A 16,493-nucleotide genomic window follows, 5' to 3' on the forward strand; every position below is an offset into this window, starting at 1 on the left:
CCCTCAAGCTGCCTGGTATGGCCAAAAAAGAGAAGTAGCCTGGGTGAGCAGAACATTCTTTGCTGGGCATAGGAGACCAAGGCAGAATTTAGTAAGAACCAAATAAATTGAAGAACAGTTGATACCTAAATGGGGAGAGGATGAATTCATTTAGTGACTATTTATCAAATAAATAGCTTATTCCTTTAAATTATTATTCATTCAGCATATATTATGTGCCACGTGTTGTTCTGGGAATCCAAGACACAACAATGAACAAATCAGCTTGTCCTGCCTTTGTGGGAAGGACCAAAAACAGACATCCAAACCGGAGACGACCGGGGACCACCGTGGGTTTGACAGTTAGGAAGGGCCTGCCCACCTTGTATTTTTAGCCAAACAAAATTAGTGGGCTTCCTAGGTGGCGCTAGTGGTAAAGAATTATCATTTTTCACAGAAATTTGCACTTGTCATGGGGCTTTACCTGTGGCCCAGCAGTAAAGAATACTCCTGCAACGCAGGAGATGCCAGCAACACAGGTTCAATCCCTGGGTTGGGAAGATCACTTGGAAAAGGGATTGGCAATCCGCTCTAGTATTTTTGCCTGAGAAATCCCATGGACAAAGGAGCCTGGAGGGCTACAGTCCATGGAGTCACAAGTCAGACAGGACTAAGTATGCAGGCAGGACATAGCCTTGCCTAGAATAAACATTAGGAACTGTAAATACACTCTTCATTCATTACTCTTTTACATATTGAATAGTTTCAGTTTCTATTTTAAAAAATGCAGCAACTATATATTTTGGAAAGTCACATTCATCAGTAATTCTTACCTCTGGCCTGCTCTTCCTGTAGGAATAAGGTAAATATTCTGGTTTAAAAAAACAGAAGAAAAAATTATCCTTTCTAGTTTTAGTTCAATTTCAATTCAAGACTGTTAAATAAATTCTTAAATGTTAAATGTCAACACAATTTTCAAATATAGTTAAATCAGTGGATACCTAATGGTTAGTCTTCAATCATGTCAGCACTGGGAATTCAGTCTGCCTTGGATTCTAATTTTATGAAATTGTCCTTTTGCAATGAGATGAGGATCCATGAAAAAAAATTACAGCTTAGGCATTGTAAGGAAAGCACTAAAATTCTGGAAGCAGACTAATTTTTTATATCATTTTTAAAAATTGTATTTTATTGAAGCATAGTTGATTTATTTGTTGTTTAGTCACTCAGTCTTGTCTGACTCTTTTGTGACCCCATGGACTGTAGGCCACCACCTCTGTCTGTGGGATTTCCCAGGCAAGAATACTGGAGTGGGTTGCCATTTTCTTCTCCAGCATCATTTTTTGTATCATTTTTAAAGGGCTTGTCTTAGAATGTTTTAGAAAGTTAAAGTAGAAAATTCAGCACCCAAACAAAAGCTCTTCCTAATTATATTGGGCAAAGCTCTAATATGCATAAAATTCTTTCGGTCTCTGCCTTTAATATAGATCCTGCTAAGTCGCTTCAGTCGTGTCCGACTCTGTGCAACCCCGTAGACGGCAGCCCACGAGGCTCCCCGGTCCCTGGGATTCTCCAGGCAAGAACACTGGAGTGGGTTGCCATTTCCTTCTCCAATACATGAGAGTGAAAAGTGAAAGGGAAGTCGCTCAGTCGTGTCCAACTCTTCGAGACCTCATGGGCTGCAGCCCACCAGGCTCCTCCATCCATGGGATTTTCCAGGCAAGAGTACTGGAGTGGGATGACTGTGTTTTAAGAGAGGAGAGATCTGAATCCTTTCACGTCAGAGACTAAGCAGACTAATAAATCAATTACTAACAAACCACAGAAGTCTTGATAGACTAAGCCAAAAAGGCTTTGTTTTCTGTATAAACTGTCAGGTCTCTGGGACTTCAGGCTTCCCAGCTGATGCAAGTGGTAAAGAACCTGCCTGCCAATAGCAGACAGAAAAGAGATACAGGTTTGATCCCTGGGCCAGGAAGACCCCATGGAGGAGGAAATGGCCACCCATTCTAGTATTCTTTCCTGGAGAATCCCATGGACAGAGGAGCCTGGCAAAAGACCAAGCATACATACACACACACACGAAACTTGCCTGGTAGTACAGTGGTTAAGACTCCATGCCTCCAAAGCAGGGGATGTGGGTTCCATCCCTGGTCGAGGAAGTAAGATCCCACATGCTATGCTATGGAACCAAAATTTAAAAAACAATGTCGGATCTGTCCTGGATACAGGGATTATCCCATGTCCCCAGACCACTTCACAGGGAACTTCTTAAAATGCAAGACCAGACTGAAAAAGCAAAATGCCCCAAGTTCACACTTAATGTTTTCTGATAGAATCAAGGGCATTTTTAAACACTTTCATAGTGACTTTGTTGATTATGAATATATCTCAACAAGAAAATGACAGCTGACTATTGCCAGCCAACCTGTTGAAAAGGCTACAACAAAGCACAAAGAATCCAGAATGGGAGGTACTCTGCACTGCCTCTGATTCCTAACCAGCAGTCTCCTTGTTCAGTCTGACTTCGCACAATTAAATTAAAATAATCAAGCCTCAGTGTAGCCGTCAGACCTCAAAATAATTTTTTTTAAGGATTTTTATGCATGTACCACGTGCTTCTTGCTGACCACAGAACTTCTCTGTGTTTAAGAGAAATCTCTTTCACGTGCTTTCATTGCATTTGATATGGAAATATTCCTGCAGAAAGGGCTGGTTTTCTTTATTACTAGTGCAACATGGGAAGCCCCTCACCCCGGGTATAGAAATTAACTTCAGCATTAGCACTGTCTTTGCACTAAAGAATCAATAAATCCGAGAGGCTGCAGGATCCCGAGAAAACTCACTGTCCCTGTGACCTATTAGGGAGAGAGAGGAGTGCCCTGGGTTTCAGCATCCACACAGCGCTGCACCGATCAAAGCAAGGACTCACTCTAGACTTGGTTCCTAAGACCACACAGCTTTGATTGAGTCTGTTAGGAAAAGAGGGAAAGACTGATATGCAGATGTACGCCCGAGCCTGCTGTGACAGGTTCCCAAGCCGAAGCGGAGACTCCTGGGCCCAGGCAGGAAACTGATGGAGGGAAAAGGTGGGCTCCGGCCTGCCCAGGGAGGGCATAGGTTTAGGTTTAGGGCATCCTGTTTAGGTTTTCCCTGAGAAGGAGGACGTGGCTGGGACGTGGGGTGCAGGGAGGTTGGGGCGCATGGAAGAGGAAGAGGCAGGACACGGATGTGCAAAGTTATTGTGAGGGACGAAAAGTCTGAAGCTCTGAAGGGTGCCACGTCCCCTTTAAAGAGGTAAAGTGAAGACCAGAACTAATGTTTAGGAACAGAATTGAAAGCTGGTGCCAGGCATCATTGCTGGGCTGGAGGGGGTGATTCAAGGACAGAGGCTGTGTCCCCAGCAAGGACGGAGACCTGGTGAGTAGATTTCTGGGAGAGCTTCCGAGCGGAAGGGAGCAGCCTGCAGGCCCAACTGTCTACCGGCTTCTTGTAAATGTTTCCAGCTGCTGAGCAGACACCTCCATACAATAGCCCCTCTTCTCTTCACATATATATTCCTAACATGCAATGAAGCATCTTTCCTAGAAAACTGGCTTCCTTTCTTCGCCCCTTTGGGTTAGCATTCTCCCCGAGTCCTGCCATCCCCAACTGTGGAATGAAAGTGAAAAAGAAAGTGTTAGTCGTTCAGTCGTGTCTGATTCTTTGCAACTCCATGGATTGTAGCCCATCAGACTCCTCTGTCCATGGGATTTCTCAAGCAAGAATACTGGACTGGGTTGCTATTTCCTTCTCCCATTGATTGAACCTACATTCAGTTGAATTGAACTCCTGAGTCTCCTGCATTGCGGGCAGATTCTTTACTGTCTGAACCACCAGGGAACTTAGTAACAATCCCAGCACCTGCTTCTTCTCACCTGTTGCCACTGTTTCTCCCCAGTTCTCTCAGTGGCATTTCTCCTGCATGCATCAGTGGTCTCATAAAGCCTCAGTTGAGACAGGGTGTGACGGTTCCATTGCACATTATCCTCATCAGTGAAACTACCCCCACTGGTGGGTCAGTGCTCTCATGCACTGGGTACACAGGCTATTGCAACAGTCCAAGCCTCTATTGTGTTCCTGGTACCCACCACTCTTCCCCTGACTTTATCCCTTATGATTTTGGTGAGAAGAGAGACAATCAGATTTGAACCTGCTTTCTTTAAGGAGCAAATATACCTGGGTGTTCACTCACCCTGCTTCCCTGCACACTGGGTTCTCTTCCTCTCATCCCAGAGGTGCTTGCCTTATGCCCCCTTCTCTCCAACACCTCCCCTCTTGCTCTGTCCTCTTGCTAATCTCCTGGGACCTTGTTCTTTCTTTTTTTTTTTTTTTTCCTTGTTCTTTCAAGTATACCTTTTCTTTTTGCATATGAATTTCTCCTTTGATGTGCTCCATAAAAACACCCAGTGAGAATAATCATCATTACTGCTTATGTTCTAAGCATCATAACCCAGATATACATTCTATCATCCCATTATACGGAGAAGGAAAAATTGTCAGAAAAACTGTCACCTGCAAAGGTGCAGCAAAATTGTCACCTGCAAAACACCTCCAAGTTACTAAGCAAGGGAGCCAGAATCTGAACTCAGGCAGAAAGATTCAAGCGCTCATCAACTTAGCAGCTGCACTGTGGCATCACTCAAAACTTCTTTCTCGGTTAAATGGAAAACATGTTTCCGCTAAAATGACCTTATTCTTTCCCCTTCCTCTTCTCTCCAAACCTTCAGTCTTGTTTCTGTTCCCTATTTTTGATGTCTCATCTCCCAGTGCTCCTCACTTTTCTGCAAACTGGCATCTCCACATCCACAGAAATGGCCCGTTCACAGCTCAGCAGTGGTTGTAAAGCTATCTTCCCAACAATATGTGGTCACCCAGTGGGGTCTCTCCCTGCTGACCCCTGGGTTCCCTTTTGCTTCCACTTCTCTGAAGACACTTGAGTGTGTGCTGTGTTATAACCTCAGCTTCCGTGTGCTCAGCCCATTTTTCTGATCAGACTGCAAACTCCTGCTGACAAGGCCATCTCCTCTAAGCTTTACACTGTGTATGTAATACAGGGTAGATTCCTAGTACAGAGTGATAGACTGTGCATGGCAGGCGATTGGCACCCCTATCACCACTGGATATAGGTTGGTGTGAATTGCATGTTTTTTTTTCTCTTCCACTCCAATCTGCCCTCTGTGGCTACTGCCCCAGGTTAGTAAGTTTTCTCTTGGAAAGAGTGGAGAATTAAAACCGTCAAGGAGAATCAGAGGCAGAAGAATCCTTTTTTTCCCTCCTCAAGTAGTTTGAGGCTCCTGAGGTGCTCCAGTACACATCACTAAACAGCATCTCCAAAAGAACCAGAGGGATCTTCGTAGCCACTATAGACTTTGATCAAAGAAATATTTCACCACTTTCTGTTTTACTAGTGTATTAGCTTATGGTTTATTCATCAAGTTGTCAAAGACAAGGTGAGGAAGAATACAAAGATTTGTGTCAAAGTTCACTCTTTCTAGAAGCGAGTTGGCACCAGGTGACTGTTGTGAACAGTGATTCTGCAAAATTGATTTTCCCACGAAAGCTGCTCTGGTGCTTCTTCTGGCCCTGAGTCCTGTTATGTGGGTTTCAGTCCACGCTGGAACCCATCTCTAACTGACCTGTGGGTTTTGGTCTTTCCAGCTCCTGACGGCCCACCTCAGGAAGTCCACCTGGAGCCCATCTCTTCCCAGAGCATCAGGGTCACCTGGAAGGTAAACCCAGCAAGCACACATCCTCCTGGCACTTTCTCTGTGGGGGTGGCGGGGGCAGCCTTCACTCACATTAAGTATTATGGTACCAAGGCACGCACACTTTTTTAACTTTTATTTTATATTGGAGTATAGTTGATTTCCTGGGCTTCCCTGGTGGCTGGGCAATAAAGAATCCACTTGCGATGTAGAAGACATGGGTTCGATCGCTGGATTGGAAAGATCCCCTGGAGGAGGGTATGGCAACCCACTCCAGTATTCTTATCTGGAGAATCCCATGGATAGAGGAGTCTGGTGGGCTACAGTCCATGGTGTCACAAAGAGTCAGACATGCCTGACCCAATGAGCACGCACACATAGTTGATTTATAATGTTGTGTTCATTTCCGGTGTACAGCAAGTGATTCACTCACATGTAGGAAACTTTTGTTTTGCAAAGTTAGATTAAATACCTTTTTTACTAAAATCCAGTCTTTGGATTTATGGCAGATTCTGTGTCTACAGATTGTAGTTGTTGGACCATGTTTTCAGTCTCTGAATTGTGATTGGATCCTGAGTGCTGGTCTTCATGCAAATCGAAAACAGATAGGCGTGACCACACTCATGAATTTCATCCCAGTGGAAACATACCCTAATTCCTCTTCCTAAATGCCAAATCATGGGCTATGTGGTAGACAGTTTGCCAAGTGGCAAAGAGGAGAGCGGTCCTGGTCATGCTCCTAGCTGGCAGTGGCCTCGAGCATGCCCAGGGAGGGGAGCGCTGGGCCACTTGCCGGCTGAGGCAGTGGTCCCCCGGCATGGCCAGCAGATATCAACTGCCTGCCAGTGAGCTCTTTGCCAGCTGCTGGGATGGAAAGTCTGGGCCACAGTGCAAACAACCACACCACTCGGCATGCTGCTTCCTCCGGCATACATGGTTTTCACAGCCAAACTCTCATTGAAGGAAGCAGCGTTGACCGATGTTCTGGCCTGAACTCATCACAAACTAGCATGCTGGGCAGTGCTGCCCCTGGGAGCCTGCAGTCACTGAGGGGCTGGGTGAATCAGCTTGTTAATTAGTCACGCCCTCCATGTGACCTTGGAACTGACCACCTTCCTTCCGATTCCACTTTATCTAGAATGCCGTGGCTGGGTCAAAAAGTCTGCAAAGCCGCACTTCCTTTTCCACTTCTGGATTCTGGTATTGCGCTTTGAACTCTCATTTGCTTCTTCCCGCTTTCCTCACCCTCTTTCCTGTGCTCTCCCTTAGAGAAGGTAAGAGCTGCAGTGAGGTCTTTAACCCACACACCTCTCGTCCCCCTCATCCATTGTACCTCTTGCTGTGTTTTTTTTTCCCTTTTCTTCTAGCATCAGCTGTTTCATAAAATGACTAGCCTCTATAATACTACTAGTAATAAAGGATTTCATGGCTGGAATGGACACCACCTTGGATGTAAACACACATCAGTGTGGCCAGCCCCTTTGTGTTGGCTTTTTACAGGCTTGGCCACTGAGCTGTCATCCCTGTGGGCAGCACACTGTCTGTTCAACTGCTCAGACAGGGCAGGCCGAGCCGGGTGGGAGGGGGCCGAGGGTCTTTGTGAGGACATCCGCCAGCCGCCAGCCGTGAGCATCACTCGCCTTGTGATGAAAGGCACTCAGCAGGCCACAGCCCCCCACACAGCCCGGCCCTGCTGCAAAGCGAATGCTGACTCACTCTGTCTTGCGTTCAAGCCTAGGAACTTTCCCTCACCAGCCCTCCGCATTCTCTTGCATTTTGCCACTGAAAAGACCAGCTATTACAGCGGGCCCTAGAGCTTTCTCTGTCCTGCAGGAGAGAAGTGTCTGTCCCCAGAGCTCTTATAACTAAAAATAGAAACTTCAGAGGCTTGAAAAGGTATTGTATCCCTTCTGTCTCTATAGAGAAGCGGCAGGAAAAGTCAGTAGATTGCAGTTAAATGTCTTCTGAATGTCAAAAGGATGAACGAGTTGTGGGCTATTGAAAGGAGGCCTTGCCTGCCTTAGACTGAACCAGCTACACTGTCCTATTCATGGAACCTTGATTTATTCCAGGGTGGCGGGCTGCAGACAGAGATGTGGTGATTGAACCAGAGTGGAGGAGGGGCTGCCCGCCGAGCTGTCATTTCACACTGGCCTGATTGTGTCATACAAGTGTGTCACCAATTCAATCTAACTGTAGGCAATACTAAGTGACCCAAAGGACCATGTGTTGCATAAAAGAAGCCTTGATTTTATGGTATCAAAGCTCCAGATTTACATTTTGTGTAGAGGCTGGTAGGAGGGACTTCCCCTGGCAGTCCTGTGCTTAAGACTTCACCTTCCAATGCAGAGGGTACCGGTTCGATCACTGGTCAGGGAGCTGAGATCCCATATGCTGCACAGCCAAAAAACCAAAGCTTAAAAAACAGAAACAATATTGTAAGATGTTTTAAAAAGACTTTAAAAATGGTCCATATCAAAAAAGAAAAAATAAAATCTTTAAAAAAGAGGCTAACAGAAAAGGAGGAGAAAGAAGGAAGGAAAGAAAAAGAGAGACATTGTATTAACTGAAGATGTGTTAGTTGCTCAGAGGAAAGAACAGCTCCAGGCTTTAGGGAGGAATATAGCCAGTTTAGACATTAAACCTCTTGAAGGTCAATGGTAAGCACACAGGAAGATGCCCAAGAACTTGCCTGTGTAATGGAAGATGAAGAAAATCCCATGGACAGAGGAGCCCGCCAGGCTCCAGTCCATGAGGTTGCAAAGAGTTGGATACAACTTAGCAACCAAACAACAGCAACAATCTGAAAAATACTTTTAACTCTATAGAGTGCCTTATCTCCATAATTCCAACAAATCAAGGCATCATTACAACCTAGTATATATTTCAGAGATGAACTCTTACAGGGGAAAATGGCTTAGTTTTTCATTTAAAAACAAAACTGCCTTATTGCCAATGACCTTCATAGCAACACTATAATAAACAGCAGATGCCACTTGACTTCTACATCCAGTGCAGCAGTAAAGAATCTGCTTGCCAATGCAGGAGACGCAAGAGACGCCGGTTCGATCCCTGGGTCAGGAAGATCCCCTGGAGAAATAAATAGCAACCCACTCCAGTATTCTTGCCTAGAGAATCCCATGGACAGAGGAGCCTGGTGAGCTACAGTCCACGGGGTCACAAAGAGTCAAATACAACTGAGTGACTGAGCACATACCCAACATGGCAGGGAATTGCCCAAGATCTTGAGGGCTCCTGACTGTCCAGTGGAGGCCCCCCGCCTCTCTTGGCTATCTGACTCTGCCGGCTAGGCTTATAAGCAATAGATGTGCTAATGTATGTGAAATGCCAAGATAGTGCTCGTGCATGGAAAGGTTCAACAAACCTTTCAGCACCTTCCAGCCTCATGTTATAAATGTAACTAGCCCCACTAAAGTTAAAGGAAATAAAGTAACCTGTCCACTTTTACCAACTACCCCTTTCTTTTCAAATTGTAAAATTAACCTTGACATAACTGGGCATTAAGTTGACCTCCTTGCTTCCACAGTCAGAGGAAATTCAAGAGCTGCCTTGGAATTAGTTTTACTTAATTTTTAAGCCCTTGCTTTAATTTTTAAGCCCTCGCTTTAATTTTTAACTCTCTCCTTAAGCTGTGAAAAATTACAAAATTTGAATTTCTTTTATGACGTAATCAATTGGTTCTAGAGTTGGATTTTCAGCACTTTTTGACCAACATGCCTGACAAATATTTAAGGAATTGTCAGCGCTTCTCATATTGATAAGTTTAACCTCTTCCCCTATAATGAGAGAAGAAAAATCCAAACTGATTTCAAAATGTCTTGATCATCCGCATAACATAGGGCTGTTCTCCCAACCTCTTACAATCCCCTTACCTCTCTGAGAGGAGAGGGCATGTTTTGTTGTTCTTTATGTTTCCAGTAGCAGCACAGTAAATATTTGTTAAGTAAGCGCATGGACTTCTCATTTTTCACCTTCACGTTAAAATATGCATGTCAGGAGGGGGTCCCTTTCCTTTGGAAAATTCTGGATGCCCTAAAAAGGCCACATGACTAAGTTAACATCTTACTTTTTGGCACCTGTATAAAATATACAAATGCCCTTCACAAAACCACTCATTGCTTATTTGCTTTATTTGGGGTATACTCTGTCCCTCTACCCACCTCCCCACTGGATCAGCCTTCTTGGTTTAGCCATGTGATTGGTCTTTTCCTAGAACTCCAATTCTCTACCCCAAAACAGAGCTGCCAACCTGCCTGCCCCAAGGGTCCTGGCTGGCCTCCCAGCCTAAGCAGGCAATCCTCTTAGTGCCCAGCCTTAAAGGGCAGTGAGCAGATGCTGGCCAGCTTCACAAAGGCAGCTGAGCCGCCAAGAGTGTGGGACACCAGCCCACACCTGGGCATGCTGGGAAGACAGGTTGGCTGATTCACAGCCCAGGAGGCTTGTCTCTGTCCAATCCCAGTGAAAAGGCCAGCCCTCTCGGCTCATTTGCTCTGACAGGACTTCAGCTGAACTTGAATCAAGGGCTCAGATCAGGGCCAACTCCATTCATCAGCTGGCAGTCCTTTCAGATGGTGTCTTTTGAAGGTTTCACTTGGAGCCTGGATGAACCTGGCGTAGTACAAGAGACCTAAGGACAGACACTTTTCTTGTTCTGTTTCAGAACAGTTAGCTCATAAACAAGTTACTGACTGTTAGGTCACAATAAACTTGGAGGTAAGGGTGATATTTGTGCATTGATTGTTGGAATGTATAATCAGAAATGCTATTAAGAATAGTACATAGGAACATCGAGGTTGGAATCAAAAGAGAATTTTGGATATTGACTGGTGACCAGTCATAGGTCTTTATTTATATCAACATCACATTTTACAAGTGGATTGGCTTCCAAAGTTTGGACATTAAGGTAAAAATTGCTTATGACAGGATAATATTCAAATTTATTTGATTGTCTGTTGAGTACCCTAGGCATGTTACCAACAAAACCTTGGTGTCATAAATGTGTGAATATTTAATATTTGCAGTGAAAATAAGGCTTCCCAGGTGCCGCTACTGGTAAAGAACCCGCTTGCCAATGCAGGAGACACAGGAAATGTGGGTTTGATTCCTGGGTTGAGAAGATCCCTTGGAGGAGGAAACAGCAACCCATTCCAGTATTCCTACCTGCAGAATCCTGTGGACAGAGGAGCCTGGCAGGCTACAGTCTATGAATCACGAAGAGTTGGACATGACTGAAGCAACTTGCATGCATGTGAAAATAAAGAGCATATGTAAAAATATAACTGGACAGGATTTTATTACATTACATATAAAATATAATTGGCATTAGGTTAAATGTATCTATGGCAGGTAAATTACAGATAAGAAGAATATTCTGATACAGCATGAAAAGTACTGGATTAGACTTCAGAATAATTAGATATTATTCCCATCTCCACATTTAGTAGAAATGATCTTGAACAAGTAACTTGATTTGTCATTGCTGAAGCTTGAACCCTTCCAATCTGTGTCTCCTTTTCATTATGTCATAGACAGATAGACAACAGCACATTGTAGCCTTATCTGTAATCATCACTCTGTGCTGCCTTGACAGCCATGAAGGATGAAGGTCAGAAGAGCATTTTAGGATATGCAAGCTGGTCCTTTGAATAACAACCCTGATTTTTGCTCTGCCCTGGACGCTGGCGCCTCTGATGCTCTGGACAGCACAGTCCTTTCTAATAACAATTTTTTTTGGTTGTTGTTCAATCACTCAGTCATGTCCAACTCTTTGCAACCCCATGGACTACAGCATGCCAGGCTTCCCTGTCTTTCACTATCTCCCAGAGTTTGCTCAAAGTCATGTCCATTGAGTCACTGATGCCATCCAACCATCTCACCCTCTGTCACCCTCTTCTCCTCCTGCCCTCAATCTTCCCCAGCATCAGGGTCTTTTCCAATGAGTCAGCTCTTCACCATCAAGTGGCCAAAGTTTTGGAGTTTCAGCTGCAGCATCAGTCCTTCCAATGAATATTCAGGGTTAGGATTGACTGGTTCTATCTCCTTGCAGTCCAAGGGACTCTCAAGAGTCTTCTCCAGCACCACAGTTTGAAAGTATCACTTCTTTAGTCCTCAGCTTTCTTTATGGTCCAGCTCTCACAGCCATACATTACTACTGGAGAAACCATAGCTTTGACTGTATGAACCTTCATTGGCAATGTGATGTCTCTGCTTTTAAATACACTGTCTAAGTCAGTCACTAAGTGAATTCTTTCCTGGCTGGGCTTTGGCTATGCCCTTCATTTCCCCACAGAAACTTCCACATTGCCCTGCTCACTCTCTCCCTGGTCTGAACTCAAGGCATCTCCCCTGTCCCTGCCAGTTCTCTCTGACTGACTCCACTACCAGGCTCTGGGACACTTAGCCATCACCCTTCTGGCATAGTTCATGTCTCAGAAGTCTTCTCTAGCTTTGCTGAGCTTCAGAGGCCACTGCCCCCTCCTCAGCAGCTGCCTGAATTGGACATAGACCCTTAGGAAGGATACAGGGCATCTAGAGACCCTGATGTTAGGTGGAGGTTATTCGTGGAGACCTCAGAGCTGGTAGATACAAACTGATCCTGGTCTGCACATGTGCTGTGAATTCCTCTGTTAGACCATCAGCAGAAACCACCGGATAAACTTAAACCACCAGAAATACTCTATGTTGTTCCCAGAGAGTGAGATTTGCAAAGGACAGCAGAATTCAAAAGAAGGAGGGGTCTAGCAAAAGTAGCCAGAGAAGACAATGGCACCCCACTCCAGTACTCTTGCCTGGAAAATCCCATGGACAGAGGAGCTTGGTGGGCTGCAGTCCATGGGGTCGCACAGAGTCGGACACGACTGAAGTGACTTAGCAGCAGCAGCAGCAGCAAGAGCAGCTACTCAACAGTTGTTTGTTGGTGGGATGACTGAATGAATGTGTGAGCAAATGAATGAGGTGAGAGCCACCCTTAAGTTGAGAAATAGAATAAATAGGTCCTGGTGTGCAGTGGTTAACCTCAAGTTCATCCCACAACATTCTCCAAACCTGTTTCTAAAATTCTGCATTTGTGTTCCAAGCACACCCTTGATTGCCATCTCCTCCTTGGCTGCCAAGTCTGACCAGCCTACAGTGACCATCAGCTCCAAGGCCAAGTTCTTGGCCTCTCCAGATGGTACACAGTTCAAACACTTTGTCATTCATGGTTACTTCTTGAGCTCCTTTGTCTGTTGTTTTTGTTGTTCAATTGCTGTTTGCTAAGTTGTGTCTGACTCTTTGCATCCCCATGGACTGCAGCACCCCAGGCTTCCCTGTACTCCACCATCTCCTGGAATTTGCTCAAACTCATGTCCATTGAGTCGGTGATGCCATCCAACCATCTCATTCTCTGTCGTCCCCCTCTCCTCCTGCCTTCTATCTTTCCTGGATTCAGGGTCTTTTCCAATGAGTCAGTTTTTCACATCAGATGGCCAAAGTATTGTAGCTTAGCTTCAGCATCAGTCCTTCTAATGAATATTCAGGGTTGATTTCCTTTAGGATTGACTGGTTTGATCTCCTTGCTGTGCAAACGGTGTCTCATTGTCAGATCACAGATCCAGTTTTTATTTCACACCACGTGGCCCCTTGTTCTTTACCTGTTCCTCAATGAGCAGTAACACTGAAGGGGAGCTGCCTGGCCACACGCATCCCTTGTAGAAGACAATGAATGCCCTCTCAGTCGATGGGGCCAGCTGAGCCCCAGCAGGGCTCTGACTGATGAAGCATCTATTCCCCCTCCATCCTGCCCACCCTGTGAAGCAGTCCCTTCTGACCCCTAAGACCACAAAAGGCTTACATCCTAATTCCATTCATTCCCTTCTGTTCTCCAGAGACCAAAAAGAGGGTTCTTGGGGATCTGAAAAACTGGGGAATGCACAGCTGTTGGTTTTTAACTAAACCGTCCTTTCAAAACAAGGCCAGTCCTAAACCGTTTCATGATTTTTCAGTGATGACAACAGCGGTTCTCAGATTTGAGCATGCTCAGAACCCTGGGGAGGGCTTGTTAACACACAGACCAGTAGCCACCTCCTTGCAGTATGTGTTTCTGACATCAGCAGGTCTGGGTGGGGTCCCAGCTTTTCCCTAGCTCCCCCACATTCTTACCATTCCCCCCAAACTCCCCCAAAATTCCTGCAGACCCCTCCCTAAAGTTCCCCACCCTCCATCCCTGGGTCATTTCTTGTACCCTCACCAGGCACAGCTGGGTCCACTGCCCGCTTCTTGGGAATCCCCCTGCTCCCATTGGGAAAAGGCACCTCTCACTTTTCCCTTCTGTGCCAACAGCCCCCTGTGCCAACCATCAGTGCTGCCAGAGTCACACTCCCTTTTAATCACAACTCACTGTACGTCTCTCCTACCCATGGTGCCTTGTACAGAAGAGACGCCAGCTCCTGGTGGTTACATTTAATGCATCCATTCACTGAGCAAGTTAAGGAATTTATGCTGTTTATATTGAGGAGCAATGAGAGGGACTGGAGGAAGCACACGGAGAGGAAAGACTGTCTCCACCTCTGTAACAAAAGGGAAATAAGGACAGGTGACATTTTAAGTGAATCTGCAGGAAGCTGAAGGAAATGTGTGCAATCATGATTCAACTGAGTCACTCAACATGCTGGCTTGATGTAGTGTTCCAAGTGTGGGATTCTGCAGTGGAGGCCTCGGGCTCCCCAGCCAGAAGCTGGATCTTGACATCCAGGACGGTCCACTCACCCACCAGCACTGAGCAGGTGGAGGGGAGCATGCTGGAAACAGGACCTGGCCAGTGGTTTTCTGAACCTGAGATGCCACTTCTAATCCATCACATCCATGCTGGTGGTGCTGTGAGCGTTTGCTCATCTGATTTTCTCGTCTCTGTAAGGAGCGGAAACTCTGCCACAGGCAGTTTGCAGGCTGATTCCGGTGGACACGTAAAATACAGGCACTTGCGAACCACAGGAATAAATTGACACAGGGCTCCTGTTGTCATGGAGATCAAAAGAGACAGTTTCTTAAAGGAAGTGGGGGTTGGGAGGGATTTGGAGACTGGAGAAAGGGCTTCTGGAAAGATGAAAGAAGGCTGTTTAGGGAGACCACAGGAGGAAAAAAACAAACTGTCAAGGCTGGAAGGGGAGAGAGAGTGCCACAGAAGGCAGATAAATGAGACAATGAAAAGAGGTCTGGATCGTTCCTGATGCAAAGGTGAAGGAAAGGAAGAGGAAAATTCAACACAGAAAAATAATGAGTTCTCACAAGAGAAACAGCAGTGTAGAAGTAAAGCCTTCTTTTGGAATTGCAGTGCATTCGAAGGGATTTGAGACAACATAAAGCCAGAACACTCAGACGTCAAAGCCATCTGTAAACAGCAGCATCTTCCTGCCTGCAGAGACCCTCAGATTCCTGGATTCTTGATTATGGGGTGAAGGGAGCCCTCCTTCGCTTTAGGCTGTTTGTTTGTTTATTCCAATCACTTATTTTCTAAAGTCTTCTATTGAGAGGGCTGGTTGCCAGGAGAGGTTTGCTATAAATCCATTGGCCTGTCTTCAAGGATCCTTATTACAAACTTGTATAAACCACTACCTGGCTGACAAGTGAATAGCACTTCTGGAATCCTTATTTTAAGCAGGAAACAAAAATTGATGACATTTTCCAGATAAATTAGCTCTTCAGAGTCTATTTTCTTTCCTGATAGGGCCTAGGAAATGACATCAGTTCAGTTCAGTCGCTCAGTCGTGTCCCACTGTTTGTGACCCCATGAATCGCAGCACGCCAAGCCTCCCTGTCCATCACCAACTCCCAGAGTTCACTCAGATTCACGTCCATCGAGTCGTGATGCCATCCAGCCATCTCATCCTCTGTCATCCCTTTCTTCTCCTGCCCCCAATCCCTCCCAGCATCAAAGTCTTTTCCAATGAGTCAACTCTTCGCATGAGGTGGCCAAAGTACTGGAGTTTCAGCTTTAGCATCATTCCTTCCAAAGAAATCCCAGGGTTGATCTCCTTCAGAATGGACTGGCTGGATCTCCTTGCAGTCCAAGGGACTCTCAAGAGTCTTCTCCAACACCACAGTTCAAAAGCATCAATTCTTCAGGGCTCAGCCTTCTTCACAGTCCAACTCTCACATCCATACATGACTACTGGAAAAACCATAACCTTGACTAGACGGACCTTAGTCAGCAAAGTAATGTCTCTGCTTTTGAATATGCTCTCTAGGTTGGTCATAACTTTTCTTCCAAGGAGTAAGCGTCTTTTAATTTCATGGCTGCAGTCACCATCTACAGTGATTGTGGAGCCCAAGAAAGTAAAGTCTATTACTATTTCCATTGTTTCTCCATCTGTTTGCCATGAAGTGATGGGACCAGATGCCATGATCTTAGTTTTTTGAATGCTGAGTTTTAAGCCAGCTTTTTCACTCTCCTCTTTCATATTCATCAAGAGGCTCTTTAGTTTCTCTTCACTTTCTGCCATAAGGGTAGGGTCATCTGCATATCTGAGACTGATTATTGATTTTTCTCCCAGAAATCTTGATTCCAGCTTATGCTTCATCCAGCTCTGCATTTCACATAATGTACTCTGCATATCCATCTAGTCAAAGCTATGGTTTTTCCAGTAGTCATGTATGGATATGAGAGTTGGACCATAAAGAAACCTGAGTGCTGATGAATTGATGCTTTTGTTGAAAAAGACTCTTGAGAGTCCCTTGGACTGCAAGGAGATCCAACCAGTCCATCCTTAA

At 45.4% G+C, this 16,493-nt stretch overlaps 1 protein-coding gene across 1 annotated transcript in view; it reads left to right on the forward strand.

The window, feature by feature from the left end:
- Nucleotides 1-16,493, forward strand: part of DSCAM (DS cell adhesion molecule) — a 695,428-nt gene that overhangs the window by 553,563 nt on the left and 125,372 nt on the right. Inside the window, exon 16 of the mRNA XM_040249128.1 lies at nt 5,680-5,750. Coding sequence (XP_040105062.1) covers nt 5,680-5,750 — 71 coding nt within the window. The remainder of the gene's footprint in view (nt 1-5,679; nt 5,751-16,493) is intronic.

Source organism: Oryx dammah, unplaced genomic scaffold (assembly GCF_014754425.2).
Source record: "Oryx dammah isolate SB20612 unplaced genomic scaffold, SCBI_Odam_1.1 HiC_scaffold_2, whole genome shotgun sequence".
NCBI lineage: Eukaryota > Metazoa > Chordata > Mammalia > Artiodactyla > Bovidae > Oryx > Oryx dammah.